Source organism: Capricornis sumatraensis, chromosome 1 (genome assembly GCF_032405125.1).
Source record: "Capricornis sumatraensis isolate serow.1 chromosome 1, serow.2, whole genome shotgun sequence".
Taxonomy (NCBI): domain Eukaryota; kingdom Metazoa; phylum Chordata; class Mammalia; order Artiodactyla; family Bovidae; genus Capricornis; species Capricornis sumatraensis.
This window is the reverse complement of record NC_091069.1, coordinates 180,391,134-180,410,107: the sequence shown is the minus strand read 5'-3', so window position 1 is coordinate 180,410,107 and position 18,974 is coordinate 180,391,134. Positions and strand designations below refer to the sequence as shown.

Sequence of the window (18,974 nt, the reverse complement as noted above, 5' to 3'; positions counted from 1 at the left end):
TTCCCTTCTCCAGGGGATCTTCCTGGGTCTCCCGCATTGCAGGCAGATTCTTCACTGTCTGAGCCACCAGGGAAGTGGTGGTAAAAGAATCTGCCTGCAATGCAGGAGATCCAGGTTTGATCTCTGAGTCAGGAAGATCCCCTGGAGAAGGGAATGGCTACCCACTCCAGTAGAAAATTTAACCACCACTGCTACTTTTAGGGACTTCTCTGGTGGCTCAGATGGTAAAAGAAGATACCAGGGACTCTCCCAAATGATTTAGACCAGGTGACTATGTCCTTTTCTCCTCTATGTCCTGGTTAGGAAAGCACATTGGGTACAAGTAGTGTGGCCCTTGGGTTTGGGGCACTTTCTCATGTTCTTTTTCTTAAATATTTCAAACATTTCTTTCTGAGAAAATACATCAGAAGTATCCCCCAGTTGTCAATTTGTCAGTCAGGACCCCTCACTGTGCACTGTTTTTTTAGATTCCTGTCCCTATCAGAAGCCACCTTCCAAGTGACAGAGCAGTCAGCCTGTGTATCCCCAGCACAGGACCTCCCCAGCCCAGCCCCCCACAGGGTCCAGCTCCTGTTTTGTGTGAGCAGCAGTCATAAAAACTCAGTTGGAGGCTGAGATCCAGGCTATCAAGTCTGAAAGGGATCCAGCAGGTAACTGAGTTTCATCTGATACTTGACTTCCTTTGCTAAATGGTTTTCGAATACCCATTGCAATCACCAATGTCAGGGAGTGCACACCTTGTGAGGTCACCAGCTTCCACCTCTATCCACGCTGACTAATAAGGCAGCAGTCTTCATGTCAGCCTGAAGCCATTCCCACCATGGTCTTAACCCATTGGTGGAGCCACCAGATCCAAGTCAGAACTTTCTCCCTCAGGTTAACCCCTTTAACTTTGAATACCATTCTGGTGTCTCTTGAATCTCCATTTTTCCTGTTTAAACATTTCCTGCTATTTTACTCACTGCCTCTAAGATCTAGTTCATCTCAAGAGCCATGCTTAGAATAAGTCCCTTTTGGCCAAGGTTTTAGGGCTGCTTGGTGGGTGAGGAACCAGAGTTTTCCACCCCTGTTCTCTGCCAGCTGTGTGTAAATTGCTAAGGATGGAATCACTTCGGATCAAGACAAAAGCAACTGAGTTGCAGAAAAACAAACAAACACCTGTGGTCTGGGGTTTTGTTAACACACCTCTAGTCCAAGGCTGGCAGGCTGCCTGACATTCTTTTGAACTGGAGGTGCTGGTATTACAAAGGCTTGCCTCTTTGCACCTGACAAAGAAATTCACTCTTTGTTTGACCGTGAGATCACACCATGCACCCTGCCCTGTTGGAGCTTAGTTATTAGGAGGCATTTGGAGGTTACAGAAGGTTTGCTCAAAAGATGTGTGTCCAAGGTCTGGGTGTGCTCTCCTTCCCCTGAATCTCAGCTTTCGCATTTGTAAAGTGGGGATGGTAAGCCCTTCCTTGTCTGAGTTCCGGGAGAACTAAGTAACTCAGATGGCTAGTGGAGGTGACATAATTGGTGAGAGGGGGCTCTTCAAAGTGTGAACGGTGCACCCATGCTTGCTCATCACTAGGCTGCAGGCTGTCTCCAGCTTGCCCCTGCCCACAACTTTTGAAAAATGAGAACAACTATTAGCTTTAGAAAAGACATTTAGAGCTGGCCTGTCATTGCCAATGCTGACTTTGTAAAAGGAAACATTCCTTTCTGTGCTGAGGAAGACAATGATCCTGCAGCCTGTTTTAATGATTCTTCACACCCTATTTTAAAACCAGAAGCAACAAGATGTCTTTATGGCTGAGAAACACCATGTTCCAGAATTATCTGCAGTCACAGGGCACTGACAATGCGGGAGTTCAGCCAAGGAAGGGAATGCTTGCAGATATTCTCGGTAAGTAGCCAAGTCATAGGGACTCACTCTCTGCCCCGAATATCCACTTAGAATTAGCTGTTTGTCATGAAAATGTTGCTTTTGCCTTAAAAATACTATTTGTGGATGTTTCCCTAGAATTCAGTGTTGTCTGCTGAGCTAACAGAAACCTGGGTGTTTTCTATGCCAAGTGAATTCAATATAACCAATCTGTAGAAGTGATAAGGGAAAATTTTGCTTTCTAAAAACTAAAGCCTCAAACTTAAGAAATGCATAGGTTGTACGAGGACTTATGTCAATGATAATATAATGTTGTAGCACAAGACTAACTTTTCTCAAAAATAATAGAACAAAGGGGTAAAAATTTCTGGAACTGGGCACACAAGATGAGGGGTTCCTAAAACAAAGAAGACCACAGGGTCAGGAGACAGTTTAGTGGACAATTCTAGTGCTCTGTGATGTGGGCTACTTCCCTTTCTTTCCCAGGAATATAAGCCAAACCAACTAGACAATCTGTGGGGATGCTTGTTAAAAATTAAGAATTTCAAGATGGCAACAGCAGAGTACTAAACCAAGAATGGGACCTTTCTGAGCCCTGTTTTGACCATCAGATTGCAAATCCGTGAAGCCAGCCCTAAGGAGACTCTACTTCCAAGCTCCTTTGCCAAATTCCTGGTTAATGAATTGTGAGTGATGGGAGAGATGTATGCCACCTTGGCACAGTGAAGAGCCTCCATCTTCCTTTCCTGTCTCAGTACACATGGAGTGCTTGTGTTGAGTCAGTAAAACCATCAGATTGGAGCAGTCACCATCCTGAGGAGGGCTATTCTAGAGTCACCTGGGTCAAGAAGGACATTCTTGAGTGTAAAGACACTGAGATACTGGAATTGCTTGTTATTACAGCATTGGCTTAGCCGAGAAGGCAATGGCACCCCACTCCAGTACTCTTGCCTGGAAAATCCCATGGATGGAGGAGCCTGGTAGGCTGCAGTCCATGGGGTCACGAAGAGTCAGACAGGACTGAGTGACTTCACTTTCTCTTTTCACCTTCATGCATTGGAGAAGGAAATGGCAACCCACTCCAGTGTTCTTGCCTGAAGAATCCCAGGGATGGGGGAGCCTAGTGGGCTGCCGTCTATGAGGTCGCACAGAGTTGGACACGACTGAAGCGACTTAGCAGCAGCAGCAGCAGCAGCAGCACTAATACATAGGAGAGGCCGAAAATAGAAGAAAACATCTCAGATCTAAAAAGTACCACAAAGGAAAGGAAACCAGATAGTAAAGAGCACTGTGATGGTTCTCCAGCATTTGTTTTTCGATCAATGAAATAAGAACTCAAAAATGATCTTTAACATGTTTATAGTTCTATGCTACTTTCCCTCAACTCATTAAAACATATACATCTAAGAAGAAAGATTACATACTCTCTTCCTTCAGCCAGGCAATCTCTTGGCCCTTTGCCATCCCTGGGATATTCTTCTAATACTTTCAGAAGCCAGGAGAAAAATGCTCTCCTTAGGGCAGTGTTCAGCTCTGTAGAAAGTATCTTATCAAAAAGACTTTAATTTGTCACCATGATTGGATAGGTTTTTGATTCCAAAACCTCCAGCTGATATTATAAGAGTCTTGTTGCTTAAAAAAAATAAAATAACTGAAATTGGTCCCTTTTGTCAATGTTTCTATGTTATATAAACTTGGATATCACATTGTCTTCATAGTTGATCCTCGTTGCTCTCAAACACTGGGTTGCTGTAAGACACTCCCCTGCCACATTCTGGCATATCAGAGTAGGAGGTCTGGTTTACTGGGGGCCAACTGGGGTCATTTGCCAAGGCTCTCTGCCATATCCGATACTGGCTTTTTGATTGATAGCCAAAACATCTTTTGATTATCATCCACAGGGCTCTATTTTCAATAATGGCCTCCTGCAAAATAAAAGAGTTATTGTTTACAATCAGAGGTTGTTTCCAGAATATAGTCCTCATAAGGCACTACAGCACTGACTGCTTCAATCTAGCTTGACAAAGATCTTGAGTCTCTGCCTCCCAAGGTGATTTCATGTAAGAGGTCAAGGCCTCTCAAACCTTTACATTTAAGAAACACTTCTGGAAGAGAGTTTCTAAAACAGAAACATAGCTTGAAGTAGTCTACCTCAAGGATGAAATTTCTTTTGAATTTCATGTGTATCTTAAATGTGAAGTGAAAGTCGATTAGTCGTGTCCAACTCTTTGCAACCCTATGGTCTTGACAGTCCACGGAATTCTCCAGGCCAAAATATTGGAGTGGGTAGCCTTTCCCTTTTCCAGGGGATCTTCCCAACCCAGGGATCCAACCCAGGTCTCCCGCATTGCAGGCGGATTCTTTACCAGCTGAGCCACAAGGGAAGAATACTGAAGTGGGTAGCCTATCCCTTCCCCAGCAGATCTTCCCAACCCAGGAATTGAATCTGGGTCTCCTGCATTGCAGGTGGAATCTTTACCAACTGAACTATCAGGGAAGCAGTAAAAGCATCTAAATTCTGCAGTTTACTCCATATCACATCTATACATGGTTTAATATGCTGCTGCTGATTTAATATAAATGACACTTAAAATACCAAATGGTATTGACCTAATAGAAACCAAGTGTATCCCAGCATATCATTGTGTAACCATGAACACAGGTAAAATTGAGAATGTGGGCCACAGTTTTGGAGTTGGACAGATTTGGATCCGAGTCCTATCTCTGACATCTACCTCCTCTGTGCAAATTAATTACCCCATCTGAGCCTCAGGGATTAGAAGTAATTCTGTCCTCTTAGATTTGTCATTGGGACTGTGTAACTCCTGTTACCAGAGGAGGCGATGGCACCCCACTCCAGTCCTCTTGCCTGGAAAATCCCATGGACAGAGGAGCCTGGTAGGCTGCAGTCCATGGGGTCGCGAAGAGTCAGACATGACTGAACAACTTCACTTTCACTTTTCACTCTCATGCACTGGAGAAGGAAATGGCAACCCACTCCAGTGTTCTTGCCTGAAGAATCCCAGGGATGGGGGAGCCTGGTGGACTGCCGTCTATGGGGTCGCACAGAGTTGGACATGACTGAAGCAACTTAGCAGCACCAGCAGCAACTCCTGTTACAATGCAGGGCATGGCATTGCATAGCTGCCTCCCTTTACTATTCTTCTGAACTATTCATTTAACAAAGGGTTTGGCATTGCAGCCTTTTTCATATAAACCTCTAAACTTCACCTACAAATATTTCATTGCAATCCTTTTTCTAAGATAGCAAAAGATATGTCTCTTCAAAAACATTTTATGTCATGAGTTAAACTGAACCTTGAACAGAGCCCAAGTTATAACTTATAACACATAGTGCCTAAGAGGTTATCATGTTAATTTCATTGTTTTGTCCTGTGTGGTCACAGAGATAGACCATCTTAGAAATTATCATGAAAGAAACAAAGAGGAAAATATGAGGGCCTAAGAGGTCCCTTAGAATTAGAACTAGTTTTGGTGTCTGTCAGTGGTATTTTTGCTAAACTGAAAGAGTTAATTCTGTGGGATTCTACAAGGAATTTTGCTAGAGACAGTGGTTTCCTAAAATCCACCCATCTTTGACATCTGAGTCCACTGCTTATAGAAATCAAAGAGAAGAGCTAGTCTGAATATTCCTCTAAAAATTGATCATCTGCTGATCAGTTAAATGAGTACATAGCTATCTCATCAGCATCTTGGAAACCTTAGGAAACACCTCACCAAAGTTTTTTTGTCCTCCTTAATTAACTAGAGAACAGTAGTTCTCTTTAGAGCTAGGATAAGGTAGGATCATGGGTATTTAATTAAAGGTTTTAAAATCCAACTTACATCCAGGAAATCTTAGCAGGCTTCAGACAAAACAAATCAACACATACACACACACACACAGAGAAAGACTTTTGTGCTCTCCACCATATCTTGAATTTTGTTACAATTCTAGAAATGTGATAACCTATATTACTTTGCTGCTCTGAAAGGGGAAACCAAAGAAAGCACTGAGATATTTGTCTTGTCATTCTACATTGTAAATTAGATACAGAAGGAGAAACAAAAGGAAAGTCTTGATAATACACCATTTCTCTAAAAAACAAACAAACAAGAAACAACAAAAATTTTATCACATGAACTCTTCTGACAAACAATTCAAATAATTCATATATATCTATATATACACATATACGTATATATACACTTACATATCCACACAAATACATAAGCAATACAAGGAGGGCTGTTAAAGCTGCCCACTTTAGCTCCTCTGCCTATAAGAAGGAGGTTAGATCGTGAGATTAGCAAGTATAATAAGGTCTCATTCAGACTTGTTTTTTGCATATCAAATTACCCTCTCCATATGTGGGGTGGGGTGGGGGTGGGGAAGTGGAAGTGGAGGTGGACAGGCTCACTTCTTACATTTAAGAATTGAATAAACCTTTATGCTCAGCAGTGTCCAACATCTTGTGACCTGACGGACTTCAGCCTGCCAGGCTCATCTGGTGGTGGTTTAGTTTCTAAGTCATGTCTGACTCTTGCAACTCCATGGCCTGCAGCCTGCCAAGCTCCGCTGTCCATGGGATTCTCCAAGCAAGAATAATGGAATGGGTTGCCATTTCCTTCTCCAGAGGATCTTCCTAATCCAAGGATCAAACCCAGGTCTCCTGCATTGCAGGCAGACTCTTTACCGACTGAGGCATGAGGGATGCCCTTTGCCAGACTCCTCTGTCCATGTGATTTGTCCGGCAAGAATACTGGAGTGGATTGCCATTTCCTTCTCCAGGAGATCTTCCCATGCCAGAGATTGAACCCATGTCTCCTGTATTGGCAGGTGGATTCTTTACCACTGAGCCACCTGGGAAGCCCAACTCTATGAGACGAGTTACCATTATTATCATCATTTTGCAGATGAGGAAACAGAGACTCAGAGAAGTATAGAAACTTAACCAAAATCAGCCAGCAAGAAAGGGTGGAGCCAGGATTCAAAGGCAAGTAATCTATTCTGCAACTATATTCTTAACTGCAAATATACTGAAGGAGAATGGTTTTCTGTAGGGGGATTATGGCAGGCTTTGTTGCTTGATTACCCTACAATCCATTCCTCCTGGCTCCTCCTTGCCACCTTAAAAAAATTATAACTAGTCTAGGACAATTTGTCTAAGTTTTTGGCATAGATCCACTTTACCAGAATCCTTTTCTACTAAAGCTGACAATGAGACATAGTTCTAAGCAATGAGGCATAAGAGGAAGCTCACTGGTAAGCTGCAGGAAAATTTTTTGTTCCCTGATAAAAGGTTCATACTTGTGAGAAAAAAACCTTGCTGGTACCTCTTCTTCCATTTTTTTTTAACCTGCACTGAAAACAGACTTCAAACCCAGCTAACACAGCTACGTGGGAGCTAAGCTGAGCACCATAAGCAACAAGCACAAATATGAAAGAGCTTCTAAGGATGGTGAGACAGAAAGGTGGAAGAATGCAGATTCCCAGTAATGCCAGAGACCCTAAACTAGATCTGAAGCCACTGGCTTCCAATCTTCTTGCTAAGTGAGTCAATAAATATCTTTATTGTTTAAACCACCATGAGCTGAGCTTTGCTACTTGTCTAACTGATCCATGGATCAGGAAAAATTCACGAACAGGATAATACCAGCTGTGCCACGGAGGATGAGATGGTATTTCAGTATGCAGAAACTGGGAAAGATATTTGAAACAGAGGAAATAAAGTTATCATGGACAGGAATAAGATCTACACATAAGACTATTCCTTAAAGGGCAAGGACAATCTTTTTGCAACTCCTTAAGAGGACTCTCGTGGTGATGCTCTTTGATTAATCTGGTGGCTTTGGGAACTGTATGGTTTAGCATAGGGCTCTTTACTGTGGTTCCTGAGTCAGCTGCATCAGAATGACCTGGCAACCTACTAGAAAAACTAAAACTTGTGTTTACTGCAGACCTACCAAATCAGAAATGCTGGTGGCAGGGCTGGACAATCTGTGTTCTAACAAGCCCTCCAGGGAACTCTGATGCCCACTCAAGTTTGGGAGGCCCTGGTTTAGCGTATAGAGAGATGCTCCTTACCCTAATTCTATGTTCTCTTCTGCCACCAGCTCCTGCGCAGCCTTCACTCTGCTCAGTAAAGAAGGCTCTGTGCTTACAAGACACTGCAGGGACGTAAGGCCCTGGGGCACCCAGCCCACCATGAATCCCCCCTCACTGGAACCATCCTGGGTTTGCAAGAGCAGGATGAGGACAGATGGAGTTTTATAGCTCATCCTCATTCAAACTGGATGCCTTAACTCTCCCCAAGAGTAAGCCTTAAGAACTGGAGACTTTGTCTGATAGCGCTGAAGAAGCAGCGAGTAAAACGGGTAGCAAGGGAAAGGGGAGCACCAGCTCATTTTACCGAGGAAATGGAGCATAAAGAATAAAAGTCCAGAAAAACTTACTGTGAATCTCATTTCCCATCAGTAAAGTAAAAATGATCCAAGTTGTTCAGGGAAAGAGGCTAGACACAACAGGCCACATATCATATGATCCCCTTTCTATGGAATGACCAGGATAGGCAAATTCATAGAAACAGAGGGTGAAGGAGGAAAAAGGGGAAATAAGAAGCAACCACTAATGGGTATGAGATTTCTTCTGGGGTAATGAGAATGTTCTGGAATTAGAAAGTGGTGGTGGTTACACAACTCGGTGAACATACCAAAAAACCACTGAATTGTACACTTTAAATAAGTGACTCTAATATTCGTGACTCATATCTCAATTTCAAAAAATAAATTTAGTTGGCTCTCTAGATGTGAATTTTAGATATGCATAAGACCCTATTCCATCCTCCCCAGCCCCACTTTACAGACAGCAAAACTAATGCCCTGTTTGGAATTCATCACAGGGAACCCTCATTGCTCATGCTGCCAAGGAAGGGAGCCCCTTGCACTGCCGAACCTTTTTGGCTAAAGCTGTTCCTTCTCGGACTCCCAGAGAATGGCCCCCACCAACCCAACGAGGTATCAGCAACTCGAGGGCACTTACCTCCACGACAAGGGACACAACGAAATTGGAGCTCAGCATAATGACGATGCAGACCCTCCACAGGACAGGAGTGCAGAGCAGCTGGTGGGAGATGAAGTAGATTCAGTTTGAAGACAAATCACGCTGCAAAAAGTTCATGCTGTTCATAGTGAACTTTTCCATAGCTTTCAAATTACGTATGTAATAAACCCATGCATAGACGTGTACATTGTATTACATTTAGATACATACATATGCATTTTATATACATGTCTATGCATCAATGCACAGAAAATATGGAAGGATTACACTCAATGATTCCAATAACTTGGGGACCGATGGTTGCTTTCTTTTATCTTCCTTCTTTCTTCTTTTTACCTCTCTGTAATTTCTAAATTTTCTAAAATAAATTTGGTTATTTTGCAAAAAAAAAAAAATAGTAAAAGTGTTTTTGGGGGGTTTTATTAAAATTTTTATTTATTTGGCTGCACTGAGTCTTAGTTGTAGTATGTGGAATCTAGTTCCTTGTCCAGAGACTGAACCCAGGCTCTCGGTACTGGGATTACAGTCGTAGCCACTGGACCATCAGGGAAGTCCCCAAAGTGTTTCTTGTTTACTTGCTTTGTTTCATTTTTACGAGGGAATACAGGAATGTGGCTCTACTCCCAGGAGATTCTGAGGGTACACTTGTCAAACCTCTTCTTTGTGGTGTCATATCTCCCTTCAGCTGAGTCCTGGTTTGATCCCTAAGTCAGGGCTTCCCCCTCAGGACTGTGCGTACAGCTTCCCAGGCTGTGTCATGACAAGGCTTCTCACCAATGCAGAAATCAGGGATGAAACAGATTGTCACTACTATCTTTTGCCCCTCTTTGTCTCTGTCTTCCCTAATCCCTCCCCAGGCACATAATATTTACATATTCATGTTGAATGGTTGAACAAATGAATGAATGAGTGAATGGAAGCCAAGTATACTCTTATGTACCTGGCACTGCCTCATACATTGCCTTATGCTTTGGGGAGGATAAAAGCTGTACAACTCCATGAAGGGCAGGGATATTAAAATTCAAAGTTCAAATCCATTTCAAGGAATTTCTCTTAGAGATATACATGGCTGAAATAATATATGTGTAAAGTTATTTTATTTCAGCTTTGCTGGTAAAGGTAAAAAAATAGAAGCAATTGAATGTTTATCAATAGGGGATTCATATAAATTATGGTATACATAAATAGACATTGAAATATTACATTAGTATAAAAAAGAATAAGGAAACATTATGTGCTCATGTGCAACAATCACCAAAATATACTGTTACATGAACGAGCGAAGTGTAGGATCGTGTATGCGGTTGTGGAAGCCATGAAAATGCTTCACCTGGATCTCCTGCTGCTTGGAGGATAAAAGGCAAACACTCCAACTACCACCGTGCTTGGAATCTACCACCATGCTCACCCTGTGACCACACTGCATCCATGGTCGGCTCAGAGTTAGTAAGTGAGGACACCAGGGCTGCTACTTACACTCATTCTTGTGAGACACCTCTGATGGGCAACTTTGGCTTGACTTTCCTGGAACTGTGCTGCAGTCTGAAACCTGACTCATTCAGCTCACCTTCCATGCCTCTGTCCTTCAGAGGGATCAGACCCATATCATAGTGTGGCTCCCTCCCCACCTTCACTGGCTGCCTAATCTCTTTCCTCTATGGGTAATTTCTCCAACAACTTTCTTGTACATCTCATCTCACCTGGACATCTCCATATCAGACAATTTGGACAAATGTAATAGTTTGCTATTATTTGTGTAAAAATGTAGTAGAATATACCTATAAGAAACCTGTGTATAATACACATGTATACCTATATACACATGTGTATAATACATATCCAAAAGTATGCAAAGTAACTGGTGTTATAAGTTGTCTCCAGAGAGAGGGAATGGTAACCCGGGAACAAGGATGACAAGGGAGATTTTTCACCACACAGTTTCTCTAACTTTTGTATTTTAAACTACGAGAATGTTTTCTCATTTTAAAAAAATTATGAATTTTTTAAAAAATGAGCAATAACTAGGTTGCAAAGCAGCATGATTCCATTTAAAATAAAATAAACTTCATAACTCAGTCAAATACATATGTATAATATATGAATTTTCAAAGATGGAGGGATCCACTCAATAATGTTATAATTTTCCTTACCTGCATAGTTTCATTTTATAAAATGTACCCGTAATTTTATGAAATAATAAAAAATTTATTCTAATGTGAGAAATAATTCTTTGCAGAATCTTTTGAAGTCATGCAAAAGAGTCTTCACTATTTTGTTGTTGTTTAGTCACTAAATTGTTTCTAACTCTTTGAGATCCCATAGCCTGTAGCCTACCAGGCTCCTCTGTCCATGGGATTTCCCAGGCAAAAATACTGGAATGGGTTGCTATTTCCTTCTCCAGGGCATCTTCCTGACCCAGGGATCAAACCTGTGTCTCCTGCATTGGCAGACAAATTATTTACCGCTGAGCCACCAGGGAAGGCCCCTTGTTGTTAAAGAATATAATTAAATTCAACATGTCCCAATCTGTAACTTCTTCAGGATTAAGGAATTTTAACTCACTTAGAAGGCTGGTTGGCAAAGACTATTTATCTCCATGAGTACTTAATCTAGTTCATGAATACAATTGCACTGTTAATACAGTAATACAATTATAAAAATAAAAAAGTGAATGTAGATATTAGCATATATGTCAGATGTCACTGTGCGCTTGTGAAGATATTGCTGGTTTTGAATGCACTATGTACTTAAAAGGCTCGTCTACATTTAGGAACCTAATCTACAAGATCAGTCATCAGTCATTGCCATTATGTACCATTCACTATGCCAGGCACTGGAAATACAAGAATGAATAAGATGGTATCTTGGCCCTCATGAAACTTATCTTTGAGATGGAGAAGCAGACAGGAAATTTTGCAAAGAACTAAAACCTCAGTTCCTTTTATCATCTCTTCTGTATTATATTTATTGGTCTAAAAGACATTTATTAATGGTTAACTTCCAATTCAAAAGAAGAAAAAATTAGAACAAATCAAAATATACATTTTCCCTTGCTTGACTATGTAAAATTTCTGTCTCTTATAGAGTTTCAAAGTTGTCTCAAAATTACAAAATGTAGGAGAGTTCTTGAGATAAGATACGGATCTTTGAAAAGTTTTGAATACGTTTAAGTATGTACGTACAGAAAAAGATGCTTTAAAGATGTTTTTAAAAGATGTAAATACAGATTTGAGAACTAACCCCAAAACTGTTACAGGCAAAACTGTTTAAACAGCTTCAAAACAAAACCATTTAGGAAAAATTCTCTCAGGTTTGAAAAAGGAAATGTATAAATAGAATTTCCAATCTTACAGGGATCTTTCAAAGGTAAAGTGTTCAATGTTTTTTTAAATACTTGAAGTCAAGACTAAACAGAATTTCATCTCCTGACTAGTTTAAATTAAAAAAATGAATAAATTCAGCATTCTTTTTAACCCTCCCATCTCAAGAGAATAATAGCTGTAGAGAATCCATGTCAGTTGCGATTGCAGCCCAGTTTTTGAAGTCAGGGTTTTATATAACTATAAAATATCACCATATCCCAGAGATAAGACTTACATCCAGCCACCTATATAATTCTGGAATATCAGCAAATAGAATGAATAGACACACACTCAGCTGTACGACCAGCACAAGGACAAATATATCTGAGGAAATAAGAATACAAGTTATCATTTAGAGAAATCTAAGTAGAAAGTCTCACATCCACTGACAGACATATACTGATTAACACTGATTAGATTTACTTGATTTCTTCATCAAAATATGCATAATAGATGAAAAGTACTCATTTCTATGAAATGAGTCTCACTTCTACAATTTTTTGCATGCCCTTGAGTTAAGTGGAAATTTTAGCATGCTTGCTATATGTTTTAATTAATAAAAATGGGAATTAGTAACATACAGGGTAATATTGACAAAATATGTTTTCAATAAATGCCTTGGGGATATCCAAATATCTGAGTCTCTTTAATGCAAATCATTTGCAAATACAAATCCTTTTCTGGAAAAACGGAGGGCTGTAAATAAACAGGACAGCAGCAGCAGGAAATGTTTAAATTGCAGTCATGTGGAGGTCAGCATTCCATGGCCTCCTCACCCCAAGAAGAGCAAAATAACTTTCTCTGAACAGATTTATATGAGGATATTGATTCTTCAAATTGTGCATCTAAATTTTCCCACTTGGGGGGCGGGGGTGATGCTATATAAATATATGTCTCTTACCAGATCACTCAAGTCTCCTAACATGCTCCCTTACCCCCAGCCCAGACTGTAAGGAGATGAGAGGGACTTTGGTCATCAGCCTCAATGATCTATAGTCAAGATCCCTCAGGCTGAACCTGCTCCCAGAACTGCCAGTCACGCAGACCACCTGACTATTGTACTGTACATGTCAGTAGACATGTCCAGTTGAGTGCTATAATCCTTCTCACCTCCTCTGAGATGAATTCTGATAAGCAGAGAATTAAATGCCTCTTCCCAACTGGTGGTAAAGAATCTGCCTGCCAGTGCAGGAGATGCAAGAGACACAGTTTCGATCCCTGGGTCAGGAAGATGCCATGGAGAAGGAAATGGCAACCCACTCCAGTATTCTTACCAAGCATATCCCATGCACAGGGGAGCCTGATGGGCTACAGTTCACGGGGTTTTACAGAGTCAGACACGACTGAGTACACACGCACAAGGTCCCCAATTTGGAGTAATCCCATGAAAAGATACCTAGAGACACTTCTAGTGAGGGGAAGAGGTGGATTAAGAAATTCTAGCATTTAATGCAGCTTTGACAGAGGTAGCAAAGGTCTAGGAGATGAGGCTGCACGTGTTTACAGAGCCCTGGAGTGGAAGTCAGAAGACCCTAGATGAGCACCAACTCTGCAACTGCACCTTGAGTGAGCCAGGCATGTCTGTTCTCCTCTCCAAAGAATGAGCTCTCTCCTCTGATTCGGTGTAATTCTACTCACAGTTTTTGTATGTGGGCTGCCTGAATGGTTTTCCTTTAGAGAAGACAAGAGCCACAATGATGCAGTTGATTGTTCCCAAGAACCATATAGTAGTGTTCTCAAAACTTGTGAAGACACCATTAGTTCCATTCTTTACTGGAGCAGTTGGAGAAATGGTTAACTTTGAAATGGTGTCATTTTGCACTGTGCAGGCACTAAAAAGGAAACCAAAAAGGCTAATGAAGTGAGATGACAAGCCCTTCTGAAGCATATGTATTTACATGACTCCGTGCCCCCCAAGGCTTCTATAATTGCCTACACTTTGGGAAAGAATATTGAAAAGTACAACAGGAAGAAATCAGCATGTGTAGATCTGTATTTTTGGTAGATGAATAGATGATAAATAGATAAATAAACAGGTTCAAAAAGTTACTTATTCAATAAATTGGGCATGAATCATGTATTAAACCTATGTGGGAGAAAAAAATGTAAGTCATGACTCTTTCCTCTGTTTGCTTAAGATTTACGAACATTTACAAGAAGGGTGACTGTACAGTTGATTGTCCAACAGGCACAGATTTCAATGGGAAAGGAAAAAATTTAACCATTTCATTGGATTGTCAAGCTTAAAATAGGGCTGCCAAGCTAAACTATAATGTATGCTCACCTTAGATATAAATGATGGTCATAGTTCACTATCATACAAAATGAGTAAAGAGAAATACCAATGAATGAAGCTACCAAACAGAGCTACAAAGATAGACACTCTGTGTGCCAAGGGCATTAAGGAAGCCAAAACCTTTAATGGAATGAAGATCCATTTGCCTGTCGACATATGGGCCAGGTGATGTTTGATAGAAATTGGAAGGTGAGAATCTAAGGCTGTGATCATACCTGTGCAGCCCCATGGAATACCATGGCTGCCTCTGAACCAGAATGAAGCCCACAGTGTGCATGGCGAGGCTGAGAAGAATGTTGAGAATCACGGAGAGCAGCAGAGGCGGGGAGATCAGCCGTCCTGCTGGTCTGAAAGGCACCAGCTTGGGATAGGCACCGTTCAAATTCACTACAAGATAAATTCAGGTTTTATATGGTATATGACAGGAGGCAATTTTTATATTCTTCATTAGAAGTATGGTATAACTTCTTGGTCCCACATATTTGAAGAAACTGACAAATTGGAATATATCACAAATGGAAGAAATAAAACAATGAATGTATGCAAACTTAAGTCATATGAGGAATTCTTGAAAGAGAAGACATAGAACAACCACAAGATACCTTTTTTTTCCCCCTGATGAATAAGCAAACTATTAAATTATAGATGAGGAAGTGATGAAATGAGCACTCTCATATACTGCTTGTGGAAACATAAACTGACACAAAAATACCTTCTGCAGGGCAATTTGGCAATAAATATGAAGAGACTGAAAAATGTTCATAACTTGTGACGTAACTATTCCACTTCTGGAAATTTATCCTAAGCTAAAAAAATAGAGATGTAGAAAGATGTTCACCACAGCATTGTTTACAATAAATTGTGGTACATCTCTACAATGAAACAACAGGTAATCACTAAGAAGTAATGCTTTCAAATACTAATAGCAAAACAAGGCATGACATTAGCAAAATGGCAGATTAGGTGGTTCCAAGATCTCACCCCTCCATAGAAACATTGAAAGACAAAAGGAAGCTGTCAGAACCAGCCTTGTCAGAACTCTGAAAGACAGACAAAAGTCTCCAGCAACCAAGCAGATGCTGAATCAAGAAAAAGATAGCTTAAAAATGGGAGGAAAGCTTTGTGCCATTTTCTACTTGCCCTTGCCCCACTCCCTCCTTAGTTTACTGGCAACCATGAACAAGGTTGTCTGCATTCCCAGCAGGGGATCCTGGTCCCTGGTTAGAGAAGGGAAAAGCAAGCTTTATAGACGAGTTATTACGTATGCCTGTTCTAACCTGTCTGGGGACTACCTGGGGACTGTGCAAGGGGTTCATCTCTCTTTCATCTAATACAAAACTTAGTAAAGGCAGAAAAGCAGCATATACTCCTTGAAAATATCGGAAGGCTAACAAGCAACCCACAGTCACAGGGAGCAAAAAATTGCAGTTGAGACATAAAATAACCATTTGTGGCTTAGAAAGAAAAGTTAAGGAACGTTTATTTGGAAAATTATCGTATTCAAAAGTACTTGCGCCTTTGGAGAATGTAGAAAGTCATGTGCATGCCAAAATGAATGGTCAGGAAAGACCAGAAAAGACCTTGAGTTTTTAACCCTGAATAATCACTCAACTCAGCACAAGCTTGGTCCTGTGTTGAAGTGCCTCAGTACAGAACCAGTCTGCAATACTGGGAGAGGTATTTCTTTGTTCATGTCATGGAATTCAACTCATGGATATTTCTATCAAAATATTAGTTGAACAAAAGCTAAAGCAATAGAGATTTTATTGACCACATGTGACAAATGATCCAAATCTTTGAAAAAATAGTTCAGAAAAGTTACTAAATAAATGGAGGACTATAGCCATCAAAAAGCAGCAAAACAAAAAACATCAAGACCTAGGGAAGGGAAAGAATCTGATTTCCAGAGTTACATTACAATATTTAATGGAATAAAATAAACTGACAGAAATTATTTCTGAGAAAGCCCAAACACTGGACTTACTGGGAAAAGACTCTAAAACAACTGTCTTTAATATGCTTAAAAAACTAAACAAAGTCAGGCAGATAATATATGAGCAAAAGGAGGGTATTAATAGAAATTTTAAAATGAAGCAAAAAGACATTGTTTTTAAAGGACTCTTTTTAATAACTTCTCTTTATTGACATACTCATTTTTGACATCAGTAAAGGTAATTACTTAGACAAATATAAAATCCTATATTATTCCAATTTTGTTTTTTAACCTCAGTTTTTATTCCTACATGATCTAAAAGACAAATGCGTAGAAATAATTATATATGTTATTGAGCACAAAATGAACAAAGATTTAATTTGTAATAACCATATAAAAGGAAACAGAGCTATAAAGCAGCAGTTTTTGCCTGCTACTAACGTTAATGTACCTATTCAACTAGACTGCTATACATTTAGCTTATTACATGTAATCCCCATAATTACATATTATATAATAAAAGACCTACAGTTAGCATCACACTCAAGGGTGAAAGATTGAGAACTTTCCCCTTAAGATCAGGAAGGAAACAAAGATGCCCACGTTCACCATTGCTATTCAACATTGCGCTGGAAATTCTATCTAAAGCAATTAGAGAAGAAAAATAGATAAAAGTCACTCAAATTGAATGAAAGAAGTAAAACAATCTCTACTCACAGGTGATATGATCCTATATTTTGGAAATCCCAAAGAATCCACATGAAAACTACTAAAGTTAAAAAATGAATTCAGCTATGTTGCGGGATCAATACATAAAAAAAAATCAATTGTGTTTCCACACACCAACATAAATGGATAAACAAGATGTGATATATACATATATATATACTGGAATACTATCCAGCCATAAAAGAATGAAGTTCTAATGCATGCTACAAAATAGGTGATATGAAACTATTGTGTTGAGATAAGCCAGAAACAAAGGGACACATATTGAATTGTTCAACTTATTTGAAACGCTTTGATTTGGCAGATTTACAGAGACAGCGAGTAGAGCAGAGGTTATGAGAGACTGGATGGAAGGGCAATATGAATTATTTCTTATTAGGTAAAGAGCTTCTGCTCAGGATGATGCAAAGTGAGAAATAGATAGTGGTGACTGTTGAACACTGTTGTGAAGGTAATTAATGTACCTGAATTGTATACTTAAAACGGTGAAAATGGCAAATTTTATATTATGTATAATTTAATACAATCAAAAGGGTTGAAAATATTCAATGACATTAAAAAGTGGGCATAAAGGTAAACAGAAAGAATCAGGATGCAAAACAATATAGGAAACATAATTCAAATACATGCATATGTATAGACATATATATGGTTGGAAGGAAATATGTCAAAATGCCTCCATTGGTTAGCTCTGGATAGTAGAATATAAACGGGTTTCTTCTTTGCTATATCTTGTAATGTTTTCCATTTTATTTTCACAATGAATTATATTAATCAACCATAAAAACAGTAAAGAGTCAAGTATATTTATCAAAAAATAGATAAAAATCTGGAAATATTTGTTACGGGCAAGAGAAGAATCACAAAAGAAAATGAGAGCTGTTTTCAAATATCTGAAAGACTATTTCAGCAGAAAAATCAGATTATTCTGTCTTCCCAAATGGCAGAACTGAGAACTGAGATGGGTGAAAGTTACAGAGAGACAGAACTGGCTTGATGTGAAGGATTACTCTGTTAACAGTAAGGACTGTCCAAGATGGTTCTTATGGTAGATTTAACAAATATTTAATGAGCTCCTTTGATGTGTCAGGCACTGTTAGAAGTACTGGGAATACAGCAGTGATCAGGGTAGATAAGGTGCTGTTCTCATGCAGTGTACACACTGAGAGAGGGAAAGCAGGCAAAAACAAATAAAAACAGAGATCAAGGCCATAATTTCAGATTGCAGAAATAGCATGAAAACGATAAAGCAGAACGAGTGATGAAGAATAACTGGCTTGGTCACTGTTTAAATGACGTTTCTGAGGTGGTGACATTTAAGCTAAGATCTGACTCTAAAGAAAAAGCCAAAGCCATAGGCAGTTCTACTGGGAGAGTATTTTAGGCAAAGAAAATAGAAAAAGAAAAACAAAAAGATGCTGAGGTGACCACAGCTGGCAATGTTCACAAGACAGAAAAACCAGGGTGTCTAGAACAAGGACGTGAGTTGCAATATGGTTAGAGGTGAATTTAGAGAAGTAGGCAGGATCCGGATCATGTAAGATTTCAGACTTGGTGGAAATAGGAAGGATGACAACAAAATTTACGTGTAAAAAAGTTAACACTTTTACTATTGTGTAAAAGGTAAACTGGGGTGAGGAGAAAGCAGCGAGAGTGGAAGCAAGATCAATTGTGAGGGTTATCACAGAAATCCTTACGTGAGGTGACAGGGCTTTATGACAGTA

The 18,974-nt window shown here is 39.8% G+C and overlaps 1 protein-coding gene across 1 annotated transcript in view; it reads right to left on the bottom strand.

The window, feature by feature from the left end:
* Positions 1–3,579: 3,579 nt before the first annotated feature.
* The window catches only part of ATP13A4 (ATPase 13A4), a 92,749-nt gene continuing 77,354 nt past the window's right edge, over positions 3,580–18,974 (bottom strand). Inside the window, exons 28-32 of the mRNA XM_068968587.1 lie at positions 14,804–14,975; positions 13,931–14,124; positions 12,528–12,616; positions 8,910–8,990; positions 3,580–3,792 (exon numbers count right to left, since the gene is read on the bottom strand). Coding sequence (XP_068824688.1) covers positions 3,580–3,792; positions 8,910–8,990; positions 12,528–12,616; positions 13,931–14,124; positions 14,804–14,975 — 749 coding nt within the window. The remainder of the gene's footprint in view (positions 3,793–8,909; positions 8,991–12,527; positions 12,617–13,930; positions 14,125–14,803; positions 14,976–18,974) is intronic.